The sequence below is a fragment of the Polyodon spathula genome, chromosome 14 (assembly GCF_017654505.1).
Source record: "Polyodon spathula isolate WHYD16114869_AA chromosome 14, ASM1765450v1, whole genome shotgun sequence".
NCBI classification, from domain to species: domain Eukaryota; kingdom Metazoa; phylum Chordata; class Actinopteri; order Acipenseriformes; family Polyodontidae; genus Polyodon; species Polyodon spathula.
In genome coordinates this window covers 28,740,962-28,763,469 of record NC_054547.1, presented here as the reverse complement: position 1 = coordinate 28,763,469, position 22,508 = coordinate 28,740,962, and the positions used below count along the sequence as shown (strand labels likewise).

General features: G+C 36.3%; 2 protein-coding genes across 3 annotated transcripts; one reads left to right on the top strand and one right to left on the bottom strand.

The window, feature by feature from the left end:
* The first annotated feature begins 5,298 nt into the window (after nucleotides 1–5,298).
* LOC121326793 (nuclear cap-binding protein subunit 2) lies at nucleotides 5,299–11,069 on the top strand. Its single transcript, XM_041270299.1, has 4 exons — nucleotides 5,299–6,028; nucleotides 6,414–6,595; nucleotides 8,481–8,619; nucleotides 8,929–11,069. The coding sequence occupies exons 1-4, from the start codon at nucleotides 5,957–5,959 to the stop codon at nucleotides 8,995–8,997; spliced, it is 462 nt and encodes a 153-aa protein (XP_041126233.1). The 5' UTR covers nucleotides 5,299–5,956; the 3' UTR covers nucleotides 8,998–11,069.
* Nucleotides 10,986–20,842, bottom strand: LOC121326792. 2 transcript variants are annotated; one of them, XM_041270297.1, is made up of 10 exons: nucleotides 20,709–20,842; nucleotides 18,392–19,829; nucleotides 18,175–18,280; nucleotides 17,727–17,874; nucleotides 17,347–17,394; nucleotides 16,752–16,829; nucleotides 14,000–14,137; nucleotides 13,567–13,650; nucleotides 13,290–13,340; nucleotides 10,986–11,972 (listed from the first exon to the last, which is right to left on the bottom strand). In XM_041270297.1, exons 2-10 carry the CDS (start codon nucleotides 19,809–19,811, stop codon nucleotides 11,862–11,864), a joined length of 2,184 nt encoding a protein of 727 aa, XP_041126231.1. In that variant the 5' UTR covers nucleotides 19,812–19,829; nucleotides 20,709–20,842; the 3' UTR covers nucleotides 10,986–11,861. The 2 variants fall into 2 exon arrangements, with proteins under 2 accessions (XP_041126231.1, XP_041126232.1); XM_041270298.1 differs by lacking the exon at nucleotides 13,290–13,340.
* Nucleotides 20,843–22,508: the final 1,666 nt, after the last annotated feature.

The window sequence follows — 22,508 nt, the reverse complement described above, 5'->3', positions numbered from 1 at the left end:
TTTTGTATTGGATAGGTATTATTGAAAATGTCTGAGGAATTTGGGGACTTTTATATCCAATTCATGCACCCTGGTGGGAAATCACAGCAGTATCGCTGGCCAGAGAGGGGTGACAAATGCTGGGTACCCTATGGCAACATTCTTTGCAGGGTTATATATGCCCTAGAATCACTTTGGCTTTCTCAAGAGGCTACACGTTTCAGAATCAAGATCTCAAAAAGACTGATAAACTGATGATGTGCTACTCATTTACTCATGTCACCTGATTCAAATTAAATGTTTGTTACCTGAAGATTATTTAGGTTTCTTAGAAATGGGAGGTGGGGGGGATTCAGGTTAGGTTTAGATTTTTTCAACCAAAAATATAGCCTTCCTGAAATTTTGCACAAACGAAGCCAAGACAGTGATTTTCGTATTTTTTTTGAGAAATCCTTATTTTTGGGGTTTCGCCCCAAGGTCACATCCCACAAGTCTGTAGCACAAACCCTTTTTGACCCAATTCATAATGAGAAAACAACCTAGCCTTGCTTTTTAAATAAAGGGTAACTAGCTGCTTTAAATGTGGAACAGAATCTAGAACCACTCTGAATAATTTCAAACAATAAAATACTAAGGAAATGTGAAAAATTATATTAAAATGACTCTTGAAGCAAAAGTACTTCCACTCTTTAGGAATCTTGCTTGTTTCTCATTGTGTATTCAATAACTGTTTGTTTCCTTTTGAAAACTTATATAGTAAAATCTTTAGAAATATACCATTTATAGGATACAAGTATAAATTATAACAATAACGTTAACCATACCCCCTTAGCTATTCAAATTGAAGTTTCTAAAGATTGTTTAAATGTGAAAAATAAGTTTATTATGTGATTTGAGGGCACCTTTTTAAAAGTCTAACTCATATGAATTTAATTTTAAATTTGTTTTCAAATATACAGTGCGAGTTTGGCTGCTATACTAACACTATCTCACATAATATGAGCCCTGTCCACACACGTGTGACCTTTCTCTGCAAAATATATTACACTATTTACAAAAGCGGTTTGTTTTTCTGTACATGAGTAATGTGCAAATATCTGTTGCCAGGGATATGTAATGCTTTACTGAACAACATCCAGGACCCCATTGACAGTGGTGACCAGACAGCAAAAAGAAGGGAGGTCATGATTGTTGGGGACTCCATATTGAGAAACACAGCAAGTTCAATTCGCAGTTTGGACCCCCTTACTACAACAGTGTGCTGCCTTCCGGGAGCCTCGGTCAAGCACATCACTGAGAACGTGGACAGGCTCCTAGAACGAACAGGAGACGACCCGGTAGTAGTCGTCCACATCGGTACAAACAACATTGGAAGAGACAGACCAAAATCCCTGCAAAACAAATTCAGAGAGCTAGGAAGGAAATTAAAAGAGAAAAACAAAACTGTGGTATTTTCTGGTATACTACCGGCACCTTGCAAAGGACCATATGGACAGCTGGAAATAATTAATCAAAACGCATGGCTGAAGATGTGGTGCACACGGGAAGGCTTCACCTATCTTGATCATTGGCCCACATTCTACAATGAGGACTATCTGTATAGACGGGATGGACTGCACTTAAATAACAAGGGAACCAGTCTACTTGGAGAAAAGATCCTCGAGCAGGTTCAGAAGCATTTAAACTAGAAAGGAAGGGGGGAGAAATCAACAAAAAACAGAAGGGAGACCGCATCAAAACAAGAACAACAACTCAGGTAAGACAACCATTAAATGTATTTATCTAAATGCTAGAAGTATCAGAAACAAAATTCTAGAACTTGAAGCTACTGCACTAACAGGTAACTATGATGTGATAGGTGTTACAGAAACGTGGTTGTCTGAGAGTGATGGGGACGAATATAATATTTGTGGGTATACACTGTATAGGAAAGACAGGCAGGACAGAAGAGGAGGAGGGGTAGCGCTATACATAAGAAACAGTCTTGAAGCCCAGGTGTTAAACCTGGACAAAGAAAATAAAACCGAATCAATATGGGTCAGAATAACGGACAAAAATTCAAAGGGCATAATAATAGGAGCATGCTATAGACCGCCAGATTCAGACAGTGAGCAAAATAATCTGTTATACAATGACATTAGAAATGCGTGTAGCAAAGGAGAAGCCATACTAATGGGGGATTTCAACTTCCCCCATATAAAATGGGAAAACCCGGTGGGTAGCACGAAGGATGAAATAGAAATGGTGGAAATGACAAATGACTGCTTCCTAACACAATTTGTCAAGGCACCGACTAGAGGGGAGGCATGCCTTGATTTAATCTTTTCAAATAACGAAGATAGAATAACTAAAACAGAGGTCAGAGAACCACTGGCAAACTCAGACCACAACATGGTCTCATTTGAAGTGTTTTTTAAAACCCCAAAAGTAATGACTAAAGCTAAGGTTTACAATTTTAGAAAAGCAAACTATGAAGGTATGAAACAGAGACTAACAGAAGTAGATTGGAGTAAAATAGAGAAAACACCCACAGAAGAAGGATGGTTGTTCTTCAAAAATGTAGTACTAGAGGCGCAAAACAATTACATCCCTAAAGTAGACAAATCTAAATGTAAAACTAAATTGCCAAAATGGTTTAATAGATCAATTAAAAAAAATATTCAGCGAAAAAAGGCACTTTACAGAGCATTAAAAAAGGACCAAAAAGAAAGTACACAGAAAGAGTACACAGAACTGCAAACGCAAGTCAAAAAGGAAGTTAGAAAGGCCAAGAGAGAAATAGAAATGAACATTGCTAAGGGAGCTAAAACCAATTCCAAAATGTTTTTCCAATATTACAACAGCAAGAGAACATTCAAAGAGGAGATTAAATGTTTAAGAGATACAAATGGCAAAATCGTAGATGAAGAAAAAAAAATAGCAAATATATTAAATGATTACTTTTCACAAGTTTTTACAAAGGAAGATACTGACAACATGCCCCACATGTCATCCAGTTCCTATCCAGTTTTAAATAACTTTAGCATAACTGAGGCAGAAGTGTTAAAGGGACTAGGAGCTCTTAAAATAAACAAATCCCCTGGGCTGGATGAGATCCTCCCAGTAGTACTCAAAGAAATGAAAGAAGTAATTTACAAACTGCTAACCAAGATCATGCAGCAGTCTCTTGACACAGGGGTGGTACCGACAGACTGGAAAATTGCAAACGTAATACCGATCCACAAAAAGGGAAACAAAACTGAACCAGGTAACTACAGACCAGTAAACCTGACTTCTATTATATGCAAACTTATAGAAACTATAATAAGATCCAAAATGGAAAATTACCTATATGGTAACAGGGTCCTGGGAGACAGTCAACATGGTTTTAGGAAAGGGAGATCGTGTCTAACTAACTTGCTTGATTTTTTTGAGGATGCAACATCGATAATGGATAATTGCAAAGCATATGACATGGTTTATTTAGATTTCCAGAAAGCTTTTGACAAAGTCCCACACAAAAGATTAATTCTCAAACTGAACGCAGTTGGGATTCAAGGAAACACATGTACATGGATTAGGGAGTGGTTAACATGTAGAAAACAGAAAGTACTGATTAGAGGAGAAACCTCAGAATGGAGTGTGGTAACCAGTGGTGTACCACAGGGATCAGTATTAGGTCCTCTGCTATTCCTAATCTACATTAATGATTTAGATTCTGGTATAGTAAGCAAACTTGTTAAATTTGCAGATGACACAAAAGTAGGAGGAGTGGCAAACACTGTTGCAGCAGCAAAGGTCATTCAAAATGATCTAGACAAGAATTGTGAGGGTCTGGAATCAACTCCCCAGTAATGTTGTTGAAGCTGACACCCTGGGATCCTTCAAGAAGCTGCTTGATGAGATTTTGGGATCAATAAGCTACTAACAACCAAACGAGCAAGATGGGCCGAATGGCCTCCTCTCGTTTGTAAACTTTCTTATGTTCTTATATTCTAAGCAAGTTGATCCATTATATTCAACCCTAGGTTGTCTATGAGATTCATGTTTTGGGGTCCGCCTCTATTTGTTTTTACAAAAAAAGAAAGTAAGTATTGTTTTCTGAACAATATCCTCATGGAAGTCGTATCGCAAGACTTCTACTAAATGTGATGGTTTTAATTCAAAGATTTACAATTTTAACTTCACACTTAAAAAATATTACAGACACAGCAATTACCAACCAGTCCTGCTGCTTTCATCTGTCGTTGAAAGGGCTGATTAAAGACTAATATATAACACACACAAAACATATGTAGTACTACAACTTTAACGGAAAAGCCTAGGACTGATTTTTTTAGGTTTTCTCAAATAATATATATATATATATATATATATATATATATATATATATATATATATATATATATATATATATATATAACAAACCAGACCGTAATACATCCAAACAGTAAAATGTTCTTTATTTACACGCGTCTAAGAAGTATACATTCACACAGTCACCAGTGATGACGAGCTACATTACTGCTTTGATTAAAAAAACTGTAAATATATTTTAAAGTGACTGAACTGATCTGTCCCACCACAACTTGGTAACTTTTTGTGTGTGTCTCTGTTCTTGTCTTGTATGCGATAGAAGCACAGATACTTAGAAAAAGGCAATGAGCCAAAATAATTTACTTGATAGGCACTGCCACGTTTGACACGCCGTTGCAACGCTCACGTCAACAACCAGCTACAATAATCGTCCGTTCATAAAAGTTTCCGGTTACACCTCTGTAATGTAAGCAGTTGCTAATCGTTCTGTCAACGTTTAGTGGTCTACTCCGGCACTGTTTCAAGTGTCCTTATATTCGTAAAATTCAGAATTACTCTTGAATAAATACATAGGTTCAGTGAGCTGGCGCTTATGTTTACTTGTCCTTGTTTATACGTGAAGCGTCTCTCAATCCCTCCTTAACCTCGTTGACAAAGGTATCCCGCACTCTCCTGGCTCTTCTTCCCAGCTCCCCGGGGTCCCGCGGTATCCTGCCTGCCGCCTCCTGGCGGATCTGCTGGAGAGTTTCTGACTTCAGCATCCTTGCAGCGGCGTCTCTACCGGTGATCTGTGCTTTTGTGATGGCGAAAGCTGTAACCTGTGCAGCTCGTCTGATCGGTCGGGACTCTGCTAGCTTCTCGATCAGTTGCTGATTATTCAGCAAACTGGATAGCAGTCGACGTAAAACCATTTTGGATGACAATCTGTGTTGTAGGAAGAAAAAAGTCAATTTTAAAAATATAATTGAACTTCAGTATTACACTGTATATTAGTATTTAAAAAAAATTATATACTCTACCTACTCTGCTTTCTGGCCTCTGGGTTCGATGATTCACTATTGACTGACTTGCCTTACTTGTAGGACTTTGGTTACGTCAGCGTCTGTGCGACTCAAACCATCACTTCAATAACTGAATTGCATTTAGAAATACACAACTAGTACACTCAAAACTATACATCTTAAACGGTGTCGCAATTATCGGATTATAAATGCAACCCCCCAAAAAACCGTACGTAAAGAAACGTGCTTAATCGATATCTCAGTGATCCTCCACGAGCCCTCTTGAAATGCTTTTTGTCGATGTTTCTTCTCTCAATGGAAGGATAATCTGGCATCTGTTTATTTATTTTTTAGATTGTATCCCTGTGAAAACTCATGTCGTTATGCTATCTGGGCATGCAAATCAAATGATGAAGAAAAAGAAACACAAGGAAGCTTGCTATGCGGAACCTTACAATACAGCATTAGTTGCAGTCGATCGCTACACTTTGTACGAAGCTGTTATTGGCTACTAAGATTTTATAATGAGTACGATCAGTCTGATTGGCTATCCGTTGAGGGTTCTCAACGCGCAAGCTGTTGTTTGTGTGAGGTCTTCGTGTTATACCTGTGTGTTAGGCGGTTTCTTTTATTTTTTTTATTGCATGTCAGTTATTTATCGATTTTTTTAAGCTAGCAAAATGTCTATCCTAAACGCGCTAAGGAGTGACTCGTATGTTGATATCAGCCAGTACAGAGACCAGCATTTTAAGGTAAGGCATTTTAAGATAGGAAACCTCTTCCGGCCGCCCTCATTGGCATGCGGAGAAAACAGAAACTAGTTATTTCTATTAAATCTCAATACATGGTAAAATGGTGCTGGCCTGCCGTGACCACGTATTTTATTTATTCATTTAGCTTAATGGATTGAGCGGTTTCATACTGCCAGATAACCGTGTTTGTGACAATCGAAACCTTGCACTGAAGTAACTGTACTTTAATGCCTGATGAATAAAGGGTTGTGATCTGGCTTTAAAATCATTTACATTGCTCTGTAATGCAAAAGGGAACGTGTTTTTGCCTGAAGACAGCTTCATTGAAGAGGTTGCCTCTAATGTTATACAAATGTAACCTACAGCCTAATCTGTATCATTCCAGGGAAACCGGTATGAACAGGAGAGACTACTGAAACAGAGCTGCACGCTTTATGTAGGGAATCTGTCATTTTATACAACAGAAGAACAAGTTTATGAGCTGTTCTCCAAAAGTGGTGATGTGAAACGAATTGTCATGGGTCTGGATAAAGTCAAGAAGACTGCGTGTGGATTCTGTTTTGTGGAGTATCCTTTCAGTGTTCACATTTTGCACCAATAGCTGAACATTATACAAATGGTGGTATCCAAATGAATATTTATAATGTTAAGGTTTTGCTGTTGCAAATAGTGCAGTTCATATTCTGATCTTTACTTTCTCAGATATATATATATATATATATATATATATGCACAGTCAAAAGTTTACATACCCCAATTTCTAGATATTTCTCAAATAAAGAATTATAGGAAAAATCTTTTGTAGAAAAAATGTTGCTTTTGTGGATGAGGAAAAAAAATATAAGAAATAGATGTCTACAATTATTTAAGCATTTGTTTGGAAAACTCAAATTGTTAATTAGAAAGTATTCATACCCTTTGATGCTACGATAGTATTGTCTACAAGCTGCTAGAAATTTCAAGATAATGCAGAACCTGATTCTAGAAAAGTCTAGAAAATGCTGGATTCTAGGTGAACATTCTTAGAGCATATAAAAGGGTTAGGCATAGGGTGATTGCTATCATTACCAATAAGCCAATATTGGAAAAAGTAAAGAGCTATCTGAAGACCTTAGGCAGAAAAGTGTTTATTGTCAAAGCTGGAGAAGAATACAAGAAGATTTCAAAGCACCAAGTATCCCAATTTCAACTATTGTTTCTATTATCAAGAAGTACAAGACTCATGGTACTGTCACAGTGCTCCCTCGGTCTGGAAGAAAGGAGGTTCTCATTAAGAACAAGTAGAAGAATTGTGAAAGGTTAATAACAATCAGAGATTGACTGCCAGAGATATTCAAAGTGAATTGTCTGCAAGTGGAACTGGGGTTTCCATGTCAACCACAGGTCAAGCATTGCATGGTGAAGGTCTCACTTTTCGCAGTACAAGGAAAAAGCAACTCTTAGGAAAACGTCACAAGAACAATCGCTTAAAGTTTGCAAAACGGCATTTGAATGGTGGATATGAGTCAAAAAAAAGAACAACATACCTACTGTCAAGCATGGAGGTGGTAGTATTCTTCTGTGGGGCTGTTTTTCCTCTAGTGGACATTTAGTACCAACATGGTAAAATGGATTCCATATAATTCCAAAAGATGTTGGGCAATCATCTGAAACCCTGCGCTACAAAATTGTGCAAAAACTTTTTTTTTTTTTTTTCCTCGTACACAAAAGCAAAACTTGCTACGAAAGATTTTTCCTATAATTTGTTTTTGAGAAATTTCTAGAAATTATAAATTTCCATTGGGGTATGTACACTTTTCACTACAACTATGTATGTATGTATTTATATATATATATATATATATATATATATATATATATATATATAAATGGATGAATTAATGAATGACACAACACACACGCTAACTTCACTATAATGACCCCCCCAGGACCTGGAGAAATATTTGTTATATCAGGGTGTGCACTATATTAGGGTTTGGCATTTTTCTGTACCAGAGTAATAACTAAACAGCAAATTGGAATTGAACATCAATATATAGTACTTTTATGAAGATTCCTTCACATTGACCACCATTTAAACGATATTGTGACAAGGTACTCATGTTAGTCAGGACTGAGATCATTGTATCCGGGTCGATCCTGTACGTGATTGTTCTAATAGGGCTAATTTGAATTGAAAAAATTGGTTCTTGCTGTTGGGATCGTTAAAAACGGGTGTTAGTTATAAGAAGGTTTCGATATAGTGAAGTTAGCCTGTGTGTATATGTGTGTGTGTATATATATATATATATATATATATATATATATATATATATATATATATATATATATATATATATATATTTTGTGGGTAATGTGTGTGTGTGTTAATTATATTTTTTATTATATTTTTATGGGTCAATGAACATGAGACGATTAACCTTTATTTTTCCCCCTTTAACTGCTTCAAAAGATACTATACTCGTGCTGATTCAGAGCATGCTATGAGGTTCATTAATGGCACAAGATTGGATGATCGCATAATCAGGACAGACTGGGATGCTGGCTTCAAAGAAGGCAGGCAGTATGGCCGTGGCAAATCTGGTGGGCAGGTAAGATAGACTGAGATGGCCTGCCTTCTACTTGGATGTTTTGGTATGAATGTAACTGGCCACCCTGAAACTTAACAACTTGGGTTTCCACCCAGGTAAAAGTGTTGTAAATAATCTTTAAATCAAGCTATACAGGGTATAAGAAGAAATGACATTAGCATTAATGCCCAGTATCTCTAAATGACACTCTGCAGGTCAGAGATGAATACTTACAAGATTATGATCCAGGTAGAGGGAAAATGGGAAGATCATACATATGATTCAAGAGGAAGTGCTGTTTTTGTTAAGATTGTTTTTTTTTTTTTTTAGGTTAGAGATGAATACAGACAAGATTATGATCCTGCCAGAGGTGGATATGGAAAGATCATTAAGAAATAATTCAAAAGTAAATGCTGTTTTTGTTTTAATACTTTTTTATTGTGTAGGCACTAATTAGTAAAAAGGGTTTAGTGTGTTTTTTTTTTTTTTTTTTTAATATTTAATCGCCATCCTACAAAGGGGCTGATGAAGTGAAGTATTCCTTTTTGTTTCCCAACATTTTGAAATAAACCTGATCTAGGCTTCATACTTGGTTCATGGAAGAGACCACAACAAACATGAAATACAAATTAAATTTATCTTGTTTTGTTAACTGTCACAACCCTGAAATTCAATTTTCTTTTTTTTTTCATTCAATAAAAAGGATGCAAGGTGGATTTTGCTTATCTTGGTAAATGGGGCTTCCCAAAGTATTGGTGTTTTATTCTGGAACATCACTAACTGTAGAATAAACAAATACCCCATACATATATATAACAGCCAGGATTATAATTTGTAGAACTATATCAGCAGGAAAAAGAATTGCATCAAAAAGGATTTGCTTTTTTTTTTTTTTTTTTTTTTTTTTAAAGTCTTCATAAATAAATACAACACTGTCAGTGAGATGAAATTTGTTAAAGACATACTTTGAGTATTTTAAGTGTCAATCCTGCTGTACATGGAGATGACTATTTATTTGGACTGAAACAAGCTTGATCTTGAGGTTGCCATTAGGTGGTACTGTGTTTCATTTTAAACAAGCCCCCCCCTGGAAAAAAAGGCTTACAGATTGAAGTTTAAGACTAGCCTGATCAAATACAAAATAAAATCCAACCTTGCAAAATGCAGACCACCTGGACAGTGGTGTACAGCTGCCTTGGACCAAAGCCTGCTGTACAGTAAGAAGAGAAAAGGAAAACAAATGCTCTAATAAACTCAATGCAATTTGCATTTTCACTCAATTAGATGGGTCATACTGTTACCAGGATGATGATGATGACAAAAATAAAGACAGTATAAAAATGTTCACTTGTGATGTGCACGTGTAACTTATTTCTCACTGAAACAGTGAGTTTGTTAGTGATTTTGCATTGCAAACCATCAAGAAATTAAACATTTTTACACCAGCCTCATGACAGAAATTCCACCATAGGCTAGCTAAGAAACTGCCCAAAAATCAAAATATGTTGGTGCCTTCAATATTAAATATGTGAGTCTGAAAAAAAATTGAAACACATATCATTGGATAATAAATGGACAGAAATTTAAATGTAATGTAAATTCAGAAGTACAAATGTACCAAAGACAAACATCTGAATTGTACTGTTACAGTATAACACCCAAACAAACGTTCAAACACTAGAGTCCAACTTTTTGAGAAAAGCATTCACTTTTATTTTTCAAACTTTTTTTCTTCTTTTGTTTACAGTTCAAGTAGTTTTACAGCTATTCATATTATTCCATCATTTAAACTGCAAATATTTACATCGTAAACATTGCTATAGCAAACTTAAGAGTTCAAAACACAATATTATCTCTAAATATACATCTGAATTGTTGCTTCCCTATACTTGTTCCACTTAAACCCTTGAAAAATGAGCTGGCTCAAAGTAAAACTAAAACTCAACTAACTCCAAAAGACCATGTCAGTGTAACAGAATGCAGACACTCCTGTATCGTTCTCCTTATTGATAAAATCCCAGGTTTGCATTTATTACATCCTATGTGCCTATGTGCCTATCCTAGCCATTCTTAAATAACTATGTCATCCGACTTACGTCTCTTACATAAAATGTAACGTCAGTGTAAACACCGGTAAATTGACAATTTTAAGGCGGCAAAAGTTAACTAAAATTGACAAATTTCCTTATTACCAGAAGTAACACAAATCAGTTTTATTATAAAAACTTGCTAGTTTGAGGTATTTAGCTCATTGTTGATCATATAGTCTCAGTGAAACTGAAGCATGCACCAAAATGAATAAGCTTTCAGTAACCATGCATTTACAGGGAACATGGAACAAATAAGTGAACAGCTATTGAAATGCAACTATTGTATATCCGGGGGGGGGGGGGGGGGGGGGGGTGAGCTCGCAGAAAAACCTGGCAGCACGTGTGTGTGTAAGATATCTCATATATATATATATAAATAAAACAAAGCAAGTATTTGTCCCAAAATACACATTGTCCATAGAGGCAACCTTCCATTCCATTGACCAACCCATCACTACCACCCCCCAATCAGTCATATTTATAGTGCAACTACACTATATGTTTAAATTGAATATCCATTCAAGCCTTATTGGTTTCATATAGCTTAATAACTAATCAAGTGAACTAGAAATGTGTTAAACGCTCTAACAATACAATAAACACAATTTGGTTATAATTAACTTAAATCAGCTCGTCACACAGAAGTGTGACAACAGCTTTAAAGATGTGTACTACTGTGCACAGGGCCCAGATCAACTCATTGCCACATTTACATGCCTTCTAAGTACAGGCACACTAATGATCAGGTAATTACTTGCAACTGATTGTAAACAAATTATAAACTTTAACTTGAGGTAACAGTAGGTTTTCACCTTAGCAGACCTTTTCCTATAAACAGTACTACTTTTGCTATGATGTATGGCCTAGCTGGACAGGTTTTAGAACCAACACTGCATACGAGAGCCTAAAGTAAGTCATCTACCAGTAACAAAGAATCCCCCTCCCCTATGGTTCTCCTGCTAAATGTATTATCTTTAGACTGGGCTATTAAGTGAGCACGCAAGTAACCTTTTACAGTGAAGTTTCACACAGTTTTAGTTGAATTTCCATAATGTAATTGGTCTGAAATCATGTACCCTATTCATTCGCCACTAATGCAGACACACATTTGTGGCATACGGAAAACAAAACAAAGTAAAACGTGAAGGAAGTAATGCCACTGGTGGTTCCCTCTCATTCTAAGAGCCTGCATTCACAAAGCTCCTTGTATATCCTTTTCCGTACTTTGGGCATGTCCTCTTGGGAAAACTGAAAAGGTTTTCCTAAGGCCAGGCACTTGCAGTACTGAGGGGAGAAAAAGTTGCACTGTTAAACATTGTTGGTATACTGTCTGCCAATTATAAGTTAACCAAAAACTTAAAATCCACAACCTCTTATTAGATTTATTATGATCACACGGGGAATCTTTTATTACTTGTTTTGTTTTTAATCTGGATATGCAAATATTTCCAATGCTATAAACAACATGCTGCGTTCTTGTACCTTAACCCTTCGCGGTCCTTTGTCAGACCTGATCCGACAGTGCACAAATCCTGTTCAGGTCCGACATCGCAAAAAAACCCAAAAAACTGTTAACAGGTCATGTGTTGGATCTGAGCGGACAAAACCGACAGAGGGTGTTCCCCAATCGTCTCTGATCGGAAAGAAGGCGGAACCAGCTGAGTATATCTTCAAAAACCAGAGAAAAACAATTTGAACAGAGAAGCAACATGGCAGAGAGCAGACGGCAGAGAAAGACACGGCAGCCTGAAGAACTTGCAGAGATGATGGAAGAAGTAGTCAGTGACTATGAAAGTAGTTTACATGAAGATTTCAAAAAAAATCCAGTGAAGAAGAAATTCATTTTTTAAAGTGACAAGTCAGGAGGAAAATGAAGAAATCGATCATGACGAGCCAGACGAGGATGTGGGGTGAAGACACGCACCTGTAAGCGCAGATAGTTTTGTGATGGACAGGTGTCTGCTGTGAAAAGTATTACACTGAATACTTAGATACATCTGTGAATAGCATGTACATAGCTATATTTGTTCTATAATTGTTGTTGGTTCAAATTTGTGATTTACAATAAGTTTGAAACCTGAGTAATTGCTCTAAAGTTAATAGTTCAGCAAAACCAACAACTTATGTGATTTTTTGCAATGTTCTCCTCATAAATAGTAAAAAAAAAAAAAAAAAAGAATGAATAAAACCTTTTTTTCTTAATTTTCTTTCTTCAGTGTATTTTTTGTGTACGTGTTTTACGTAAATAATAGTCACTTGAATTCAATTTGAACAGCACATGATCTAAAGTGTTATTTTGTTCCTCCAAATAAAAGAAGACCTCTCCAGCCTGACCAAGTCAAAATAATTGGACTGCAAAGGGGTTAAGCCACATGTTCTGATTTCAGCTATTGTGAAGTCGGAACTAAGTGTTAAGGTACCAGGAGGAAGCATATTGTCTTTGATAAACATGCATATTCCAAACTGAAGCACAAAATACAAATGCTACTAATCAGGAGAAACATGGCGAGTGATAATATTAAGAGCAAAAAAATAAATAAAAAATACAAAAATGGATTTTAATTAAATCTGAGTTAGCACTTCTTTGAATAACATTTTTACCTGTAAAACAAACACGCCACAGTCACTGTCATTGTTCTGTTGTGGAATGCACTGAAAAACAAGATGTGAAAAAGTAATGAAAAGTCTGACACGAACCAATAGGAATAGTTTTAAATTCTTCACTAGACTTTCTTTAGGTTCCCATGTAAAACACATCAGTCTTGTGTTGACACATGGGACATAGCTACATTATTGATCCACATAAGCATCGCCTTGCACCTACTGACAAAAGTGATAGTATATGCGCTACAGAAATGACTTGTTTTAAACACTGCACCTTGCTCACGATCATTTTCCAACCTTTCTGGAAAATCGGCTTGCCCTTTTCTTTAGCTTCAGTCAGCAAGTATCTCAAGATGTTCTTTAAAAAAAAAAAAAAACACAAAGTTATTTTGCAACGGGCTACTGCAACATTTGGTTTAAACTTACTTAAAATGTGTAGTAACTAATCACTTAAACATTTTAACTCTGGATTATGCATTTGCCTCACAAATTTAGTACATAAGAAGTGGAGAGACTTATGGGTCAGAATTTTAAACACCTTTAAACTAAAAAAATGTGTTTCAAATACAGTGAGATGAATGCTACTTTAGATCATTGAATCTAGCCATAGCCAGCACTTAATATTGATGGCTACAGTACCAGGATATGGTGAAAAATTAGTTACTGTATATTTACACAGATTCAGCCCCTAGTAAACTTGGGCTTACCTCAACAGGGTATCTGAAATGAATTCCTTGAGAGTCGTAGAACTGGATGTGCTGGTTAGGCATATCCACAGTGATCAGAGACCAGTGGATCTCCAGGTGGATAGGAATCAACAAAAGGGATTTACTGAACAGGTCTACCTGGAGACAGAGAGGAAAAAAAAGAAGATTCAAAGGTTAGGGTAATTCCCTCACAGTATCAGGTGCTTTGTTTCTTTCCAAAAAATCATCTTACAGCATCATTCTCACAAGACTATGACGCCCTTCTGGCAACCTGTAGTACTCTGGTCTATGGGTATAGCCAGTAAAACAGCATTAATTCCTGAAGTAACCACACTTAAAGTGTATCCTGCAGATCAAACACACCAATACATTTCTGTATAGATTTCATCAATAGAAATCAAATAGTTTTTATGCAGTTAAAAATATATTATTAAAACAACAAAGATATGATGGATTTTGTGTGGTGTATGGCCACACCCACTCAAAAATCACGCTGGCCGGAATAAAACACTAAACACTCACGGCAACTGCTGCTGAAAACATCGAAGATGAAGTCAAGACCCAATTCATTTTAGCGATCAGGGGCCACGACCCTACATTGTTTAACCACAGCGAGGCAGTGGGATCCCACTGATCAACAGAGGCAGCGACTAAATGGGGATCGACAAATAGTGTTGTGGCCATCCAAAACCTGTGGCAGATCGTCAACATTGTATGGCGAGTGTAATTTCCAAAATTTGGTCTGATTACCAATAACATACGCTTCAGTACCTATATTCTAAACAGTTTAGCAATTGTCTGTAATGGCCTATAACACTCATGTGTGTCATATTTTGTCTGTGATCACAGGCCAAGGAACAGCAGACCACTGACAGTAACACAAATCTTTTCAAAGAGGATAGATTACAAGATTTACAATAATGTACAGTAGACAAGGACTGATAAGATGGTATTATATAAAGCAGATAAACAAACTTCCGCAATGAATATGGAAAATTAAACGTTTCTTTACTCACCATTACGTCAGTGGTACACATTTTCTCATGCAGTAAAGTTCGGATAGTTATTTGTAATCCAGAAATACAGGTTTATATTCCAATATGGTTATCCATAACACCTATTTATATGTTTTGTATCCTGAAGATGCACACACAATAATTAAAGTCTCTATATAATTTTAAAAGTGAGTGCCGATATTATGACCGTAAGTTTGTCAAAAATAGTAATGTAGCTGAAATACTGTAACTTACTCGTTAGGTAAGCAAGGAAATTAAAAAACACACAACCCACAGTGCACAAAATGATGTCTTCCGAGTCGGTGTTCAGCAGCAGTTGTTTTGACTCTTCCTGTATTGTTTTACGCGACACATTTTTCAGCAGCACGGTAATTGCTGGATGAATCAGCTTTTCTGATAACCACAATCTTAAAAATTGCATCATAACTTCTTTGTAATCCCTTTTGATACTGCCCCTTTTCAATCCACTATTTTCCACATGATCACTGCAGCTAATTTTATCGATTTTCATTACTGTATACTGTACTCAATATGCACTTCTGCAACAGCCTTGAAATGACAAGGCAAGTTGTATTTTTCAAATCTTATTTTCATAAAAAAAAAACCCCAAAAAACACGTGTGTTATATTTAGGCTAATACGTTTGTGTGTGTGTGTATATATATATATATATATATATATATATATATATACACACACACACACACACCTATATCTATATCAGTGGGTGTGTGTTCATGGTGGTTTCATATAAAACCTCAATGATATATTTATAAAAAAAACTAATTAAAAAAAACAAACACATTTGACGTGCACTGAAGGTACCGCCTGCGAGTTCAACCTGACTCATTGCTTGCTTCTGAATCCATTGCTATATTCAAGTAAGTCGCCCTTCAGATACTCACTGTCGAGACAGTGCACGTCACAAACGACAGAATTCTTTTAGTGAGCGGATTTCGCAGTGAAGTCCTCTCTTTGACAAACCTCACCCAGGAGAGAAATACTGCACTCTCTTTCCCTGGAAAGGCATGCACCCGGTGCCCTGACAGGTTGGAGTTCGTGCAACCCCCACACACGCACATATTCACCATATTATTATTATTATTATTATTATTATTATTATTATTATTATTATTATTATTTTTTAGTGGCCTATAATTTTTATTTTTTTTTAATAATGCTAATATTCTTAATAAACACTTATATCCATTTATGTGATAATAAAAAAAAACCCTGCAAGATACACTTTAAAATAAGTGTATAAACAATGCTAAACCAAAAGACACACATTATTTTAGGCATCGCCATCACAAGACAGCAGCATCATTATTCTGAGGTCAGAGTGTGGAATCCTTGTATTCAATGGTGTGGCTCCATAAAATTGGAAATGCTCATTTTATATTATAAATCTACCACAACTACTGAATGGTTTTAACATTTGAAGATTTCATTTGGTAAGTGAATATTGTAATATTTTAAAAACATGCTTAGTCAACAATACACTTGATCAAAAGCATTTCTGATCATCTAATATTGGTATGCCATACCGTATAGCCTTCAAACAAATGTTATTTGGACATTGCATTTTGACTGATTATTAGTCTTGCTTCTCCGGGTTTCAATAATAATTTCCCCCACCATTTGTAAACTCTTGGTATACTTGAGTCTTCAAGATAAAGGGATACTGCATGCTCCTTTCTGAAAAACAAAACCAACAAAGACCTACCATTACCTTACCTTTTTGGTCCACCTCTTCACTCCTTCATATCCTCTGGTTACAAGTTGTTTATGAAAGAAACTGTTAAAGAAGTGAACCTGCAAATGATCCATGAATTAATAGAAGTCAGGTAACGGTACTTTGCTTCAACATCTTACATTTGTTTATATATATATATAAACAAAGACAAAAATACCACAGAAACCACTTCATAATCTGACTCACAAATAACTAAAGATGTCTATGAAATGCGATTCAATAAGATTTCAGACCCACTTGTTAGACAGCACATATGTTTTTGGATGCTGAGGGGTGCCTAGTCTGTTTAAATCTAAAACACAAAATTTTGTCAGTAAAACATGCATGCACGCCTATGCTCATGCATAGCATTAACAAATGGACACAAGCACTCAGACACCAGCACAGAAAAAGTCGCTGCAAAGCCAGAAACTGGTTTTGAATATTTAGAATTGTGTTATCCCCAACAATCAGGCCAGAATAATGGGCCACCATGACTTGCACAATGATACCCTCAAGAACTTGTGCAAAAGAGTGGGCGTGTCTGCACACTACAGTAAGCAAAGTCAAACGGCTACCATGAAACTAAAAACTCACCTTATGAGGTACTGCATCCATAACCAACTCACCATACATGTTTATAACCTACAAACAGATTGGGCAGTTCAATAAAAAAACACTACAAACTACAGAATATAGACAATATAAGCTGCAGCAGATCTGCAGCCAACTTCACATTATTTCCAACAAGTATTATTATTTATTTATTTTATTTTTTGGGAGATGAAATAAAATTCAGTGACTGAGAATAATGATACAACAGCATAACAAATCTCAAAGGTGTAGAAGTTGTTTTGAATCATATTCTCTTACAGTACATAATAATAATAATCCACTCATTAAGGCAAAGTATTTATTTTTAAATATTGTTGACACATTCAAACTTTTGGTTACGTACAAGGGGTTCCAATTCTTACCTGATCATTCAGCCAGTTCTGACCATCTAAAGTAGACAGATCCTCCAAAGTCAAGGTATGCTTATTATAGGACACTTTGAAATTGAACATTGGCGCACTTGCAAGTGCAGCCTGATACTTCATGATTTCCATGAATATGAAAAGTTTTCTAATACAAGAGGGGAATGAACGGACAGACAAATTATTTACAACCCATTTTATATTCTCAGCCTGCATCTGAAAACTAGATTTTGGGAGGTCAAAGTTACATTTTGATCTGCAGCATTTACAATATGCAGTTGTATTACAGTTTGGAAACACTGGAACAAAAATCTGCACTTGATGGAGGGAGGATAGCATCATCTTGTCAAATTTGCTGGCTCACTTGGTACTACTGCAGTTAAAGTATTTTTGCTGAATGTACAAAAATCGATATTTCTACAGAACGATCTTTGTCCTTGCAGCTTACCTTTCAGAAACATCTTGATTTAAAACCTGTTGTAGATTTTCCAGCACATCATTTTCGCTAAGAGGAATGAAACTGCCATATTTCCCATAAAACTCCTCCAGATAATCTGCAACAGAAAGAAAAAAAAAAAAAAACTGTATTTAGAAATCAGTAATACACTGCCTCTGAGTTTATTGAAAAAAAAAATGTAAAAAAAAAAAGTGTGAAAGCACTGTACCATGAATAAGTTCAGTAATTTCTTCATCACCAGTCATGGATGTCAGCAGCTGCACTTTTGTTATACTCTCACTTCCATCAGATTCATCAGTAAGATCTCCAGCTATAGAAGTACGACTCTTACAATACACGTGATCCCGTAACTGGGTCTGGAAACGGTTAGAGATTGAAACAGGAAGCCCAACCTCCTTGTCAGTGTTTTTAGCAGCGTTACTACTCTCTGTGCAACCTGTGCCATTAACGAAGGTGTGTTCTACCTGGTCAGTAGCTATTTGCCCTGGATCTTCTTTTAGTTTTCCACTTTTGGGTGAAACTGCTTTTTTCACAAACGTCTGTTTGCATTCACTACTAACTTTACTAGCAGAGTTGCACAGCTGATCCACAGGCTCAACACTGGGGTCATTTTCAGCTGTTTCCACCAATGCAATCTCTACAGGGACTGAGGTGTCCTGTGAACTCATTTCTTCTAGATCTGAATGAGTTACCCCATATTCCCTAGTTTTGTTCAAAGTAGGCTTCTTGTACTTTCTTAATTTTAGCAGCCGGTAACTATTTGTTTCTTTCATTACTTCTTCTGAGTCCCTATTGCACTGAGATAAGAAGTTAAGCGCTATCCCTTTTAGCTTTTTCTGTCTGAGGGTGGAAATCCTTGACAAGTATTTAGCTCGTTCTGCTTTTCTGTGCCTTTTTATTGGCAAGTTCTTGAATCTACATCGATGTGCAAATCTGAAGAGAGATGACTCCGTAATCCGCATCAACAAAGGAACGTTTTTGTCTTTGAGACCTGATCTCAAATGCTTTGTATTCTTATTGACAGTATGTGGCTTCTTTAAAAGTGCTTTCTTATAACTGCTTTTAGCTACCTTGGCTGCTTTGTTGTTGCTGTGAATGCTTCTCCCATTCATTATGGATTTGCATTTCTGGACAGACAAAAGCGAAGTGTCTTCACTAGGAATATCGATCTGCCTTTGAAAATGTCTATCACTAGCTGAACGCTCAATCTGTGGATTAGGAAATACAGACAACTCTTTGTCAGTTTCTTTCTTAGCACACACTTCTGCCTGTGGGTTTGATGTTAAAGTTTCCTCAGGTAAAGTACTACCATTTTCTAACTCTTCTAGGACAATTCCTGCTGATATCAGTGTACTGCATTTCTTTGGGTTTGCTTTAGAAGTTGAATTTCTGTTCAACACACCCTTTAAACATTTACATTGGGTGCCTTGCCATTTCTTTTTATGCAGAAAGCGGCTCTTTCTTCCTTTATTGCAGTTTGAAAAACAGACGCAGCTCGGGTGAAATCGGAGGTGCTTCAGGATTCCCCAAAATCCATTATGCTTCACAAGCTTCCTACAAAGTAAGGGAAGTCCTCTCTGTTTCCCAGTTACTGGTCTTTGACGGATTTTCACATTCTTATGCTGCATTATGACCCATGAAGAAAGCTGCAGATTGGGTGGGAAACAAAAGGGAGTCAATTAAAACAAAATACATACCTCAGAACCTCTACTATATTGACAAAATGGCCAACCTTGTGTTCATTACGGATAATAAATTGACTTTAAATTACAGTTGCCTTACAGTTCGTGAACCTAGACTCCATGTCTGGGACGAAAACAGCACAAGTGTGCTAGATACATCAGGTGTTTTTTTTTGTTTTTTTTTCGACCGACTGGCTGGGATGTTAACCATCATTTACGCTAATATTATATAAATTCGATCTGAAAAGGACAAATGGCACAGCATCGTGAAATAATTAGATTTTGGCACTTTTTAATCGTGTGGAAATGTGTTGCAGTATACTGCCTTTTCAGTTATGACCAACAAAGAAAGCAAAAACACAATTTAAAATAAAGAAATGACTTGTACTGAAAATGATTTGCATCCTAAAACTAAAACACTTGCGATATTGCGAACGATGACCTTTGAAACGAGAATGAATTAGGATGTATTCCAGATGCCAATACATATCTCAAATGAAGAGACGTTCTGTTAATTTAAAACAAGCGTTGTTTTATCACAAACTTATGTCTAGACAAAACAAGTAAACAAACGTCAGCGTAATCTTAATTTTTTAGAACATATAATATCAATAGCCTTAACTCGTACATGCTGCATCCAAAGACTAACGTACGATTTAAGGCTATTGAGATTATATATTCTAAACATTACATGAAAATAACAATCCCGGCACCACCAAAAACAGACTTTTTCCCCCCTGCATGTTAACTGCTCTTTGCAGTAAGAAAACAAACTCCGTTCTTGCATTTTATTGTAACGACATCAATGGAGGCCTAAACTTTTTAAAACACCAAATACCTTACCAAAATCCTGCCATCGTTCAATACAAAAATCACACAACGGTAAACGCAGTGTTCATACAGTATGAACAAGCCATTAAATCAGCGTGTATGTCTTCAGTAACTCCTCCTCCCTTCATCATACGTCCCGTCGCCTATTTAATACCTCAGAGTCACAGAACGAACACGCGTACCATAGACATCATTTAGCAGTAAGTGTCCAAATCACAGACATGTCTGAGTCGAATCAAGAGAACGATCAAACCGATTCCGCCATCTGCAGCTTTGGTTGTTTGAATGCAACAGATGATTTGGAGAAAATATTGCACGGTTGTGCAATAGCCAAAATGTCCTTAGTAGAAAGCCGTTTTGAAATATACAGTGTACCACCTATGTCTTAAATCAGTTTAGTTATAACATGGCGAAGTTTTACAGTTCCTCTTATGACGTCTGAAATATGTTTTGAGTTCTATGTGTCCATTATAGATAATCCAAAGCGATTTACAGCAAATTAAACAAAATATAAAATTATATAAATTACAGGCAATACAAATGCAAAACAAACACATTATATCCAATATATTAAAAACCATTACAAATAAAGAGAATACAAAAATATATACGTAGGAATTTACAAATAAAGGTTGATAAGTTGGTTTTGAGAAGACGGCGAAATGCTGTAACAGCCCTGATGATAACCGGGAGGTGGTGGGCGAGAGGCGAGAAGCAGAGAGCACGGGTGCACAGTTGCCAAAGTCCGCTTAAAAAGTATTTTTTTATTATGTAACTACACACAAATGTAGATCTATCTATCTATATACGGAATTTGTATAAACACTCCTACTCCCCTCCCTCTGAAATTGGTTTGGCTTGTTAGACTTAGCAACACTGCACGGGAGGAGGAGAGTGAAGAGAAGGCATAGAAGTCGGCCAGTAGAGGATGAGCAGAGAGGACGAGTGAACATAAGGAGACACAAAGGATTGGAGATAGGAAGGAACAGTATAACGGCAAATTGGATGCAAGCAGAGATAAGTAGCCAGTGGAGAGTGCGAAGCAGAGGGGTAGCGTGAGAGTAGCGGGGTTGGGAAAATACCACACGAGCAGCAGAATTTTGAATGCATTGAAGAGGGCGAAATGCCGAAGGAGATCAGCGAGGAGAGTTACAATAATCCACTGTCTTGTAGCCAGTATAGCTTTCTGGTCGAATATAAGGTTTGTATTTTATAGGATCTTCCTTTCCCAGTAGCACAATGTCTGTGATAAATGATCCACTCCTTTGCCTAATTGAGAACTCCACACCTTTAATCTCCAGTCTAGTAGTTTAGTTAATGCAAAATAAGACATTTCCAGGTTTTTTCATTTTTTTATTATTATTATTATTACTATTTGAGGTATCGATGTACACTTTTATACATAACAGCAAAAACAATATTTACAAAAAGAAAATGTGTTATAATACAAACCCATTTCATGTGAAGTCAGAATAAACACAGAGACATGGAAGAAACACGTGATGCAATATCCACTTGTACCAGCGTTCAAAGGCTCTGTTTAAAGCAGAACATGTTTATAAGAAGGCCATGTCACATTGTGTACTGCTGCTTTATTTATTACACAGTGAGATACTTGATATTACAAATTGCATGAGGTATTACAAAATATGAAAGGCCCTTATAACAGATTAACATATTTATTAAAAATCCAACACGACAATGTAAGACATTTTAGAATATAACTTCACCATAAAATAACCCTGTTTGATGTGTTTGTAGTCAACAAGCAGCATCATAAATTGTAATCTTATACATGCAATTCACTCAGTC

Coding starts and splice junctions, on each gene's coding strand:
- LOC121326792 (XM_041270297.1), bottom strand. CDS start 19,811: ATGCAGCATAAGAATGTGAAAATCCGTCAAAGACCAGTAACTGGGAAA. Junction 16,830..17,346: donor TGGATGCAGTACCTCATAAG/GTGAGTTTTTAG, acceptor GATCATTTGCAG/GTTCACTTCTTTAACAGTTT. Junction 13,651..13,999: donor ATTTCAGATACCCTGTTGAG/GTAAGCCCAAGT, acceptor TTTTTTTTAAAG/AACATCTTGAGATACTTGCT.
- LOC121326793 (XM_041270299.1), top strand. CDS start 5,957: ATGTCTATCCTAAACGCGCTAAGGAGTGACTCGTATGTTGATATCAGC. Junction 6,029..6,413: donor ACAGAGACCAGCATTTTAAG/GTAAGGCATTTT, acceptor GTATCATTCCAG/GGAAACCGGTATGAACAGGA. Junction 8,620..8,928: donor GTGGCAAATCTGGTGGGCAG/GTAAGATAGACT, acceptor TTTTTTTTTTAG/GTTAGAGATGAATACAGACA.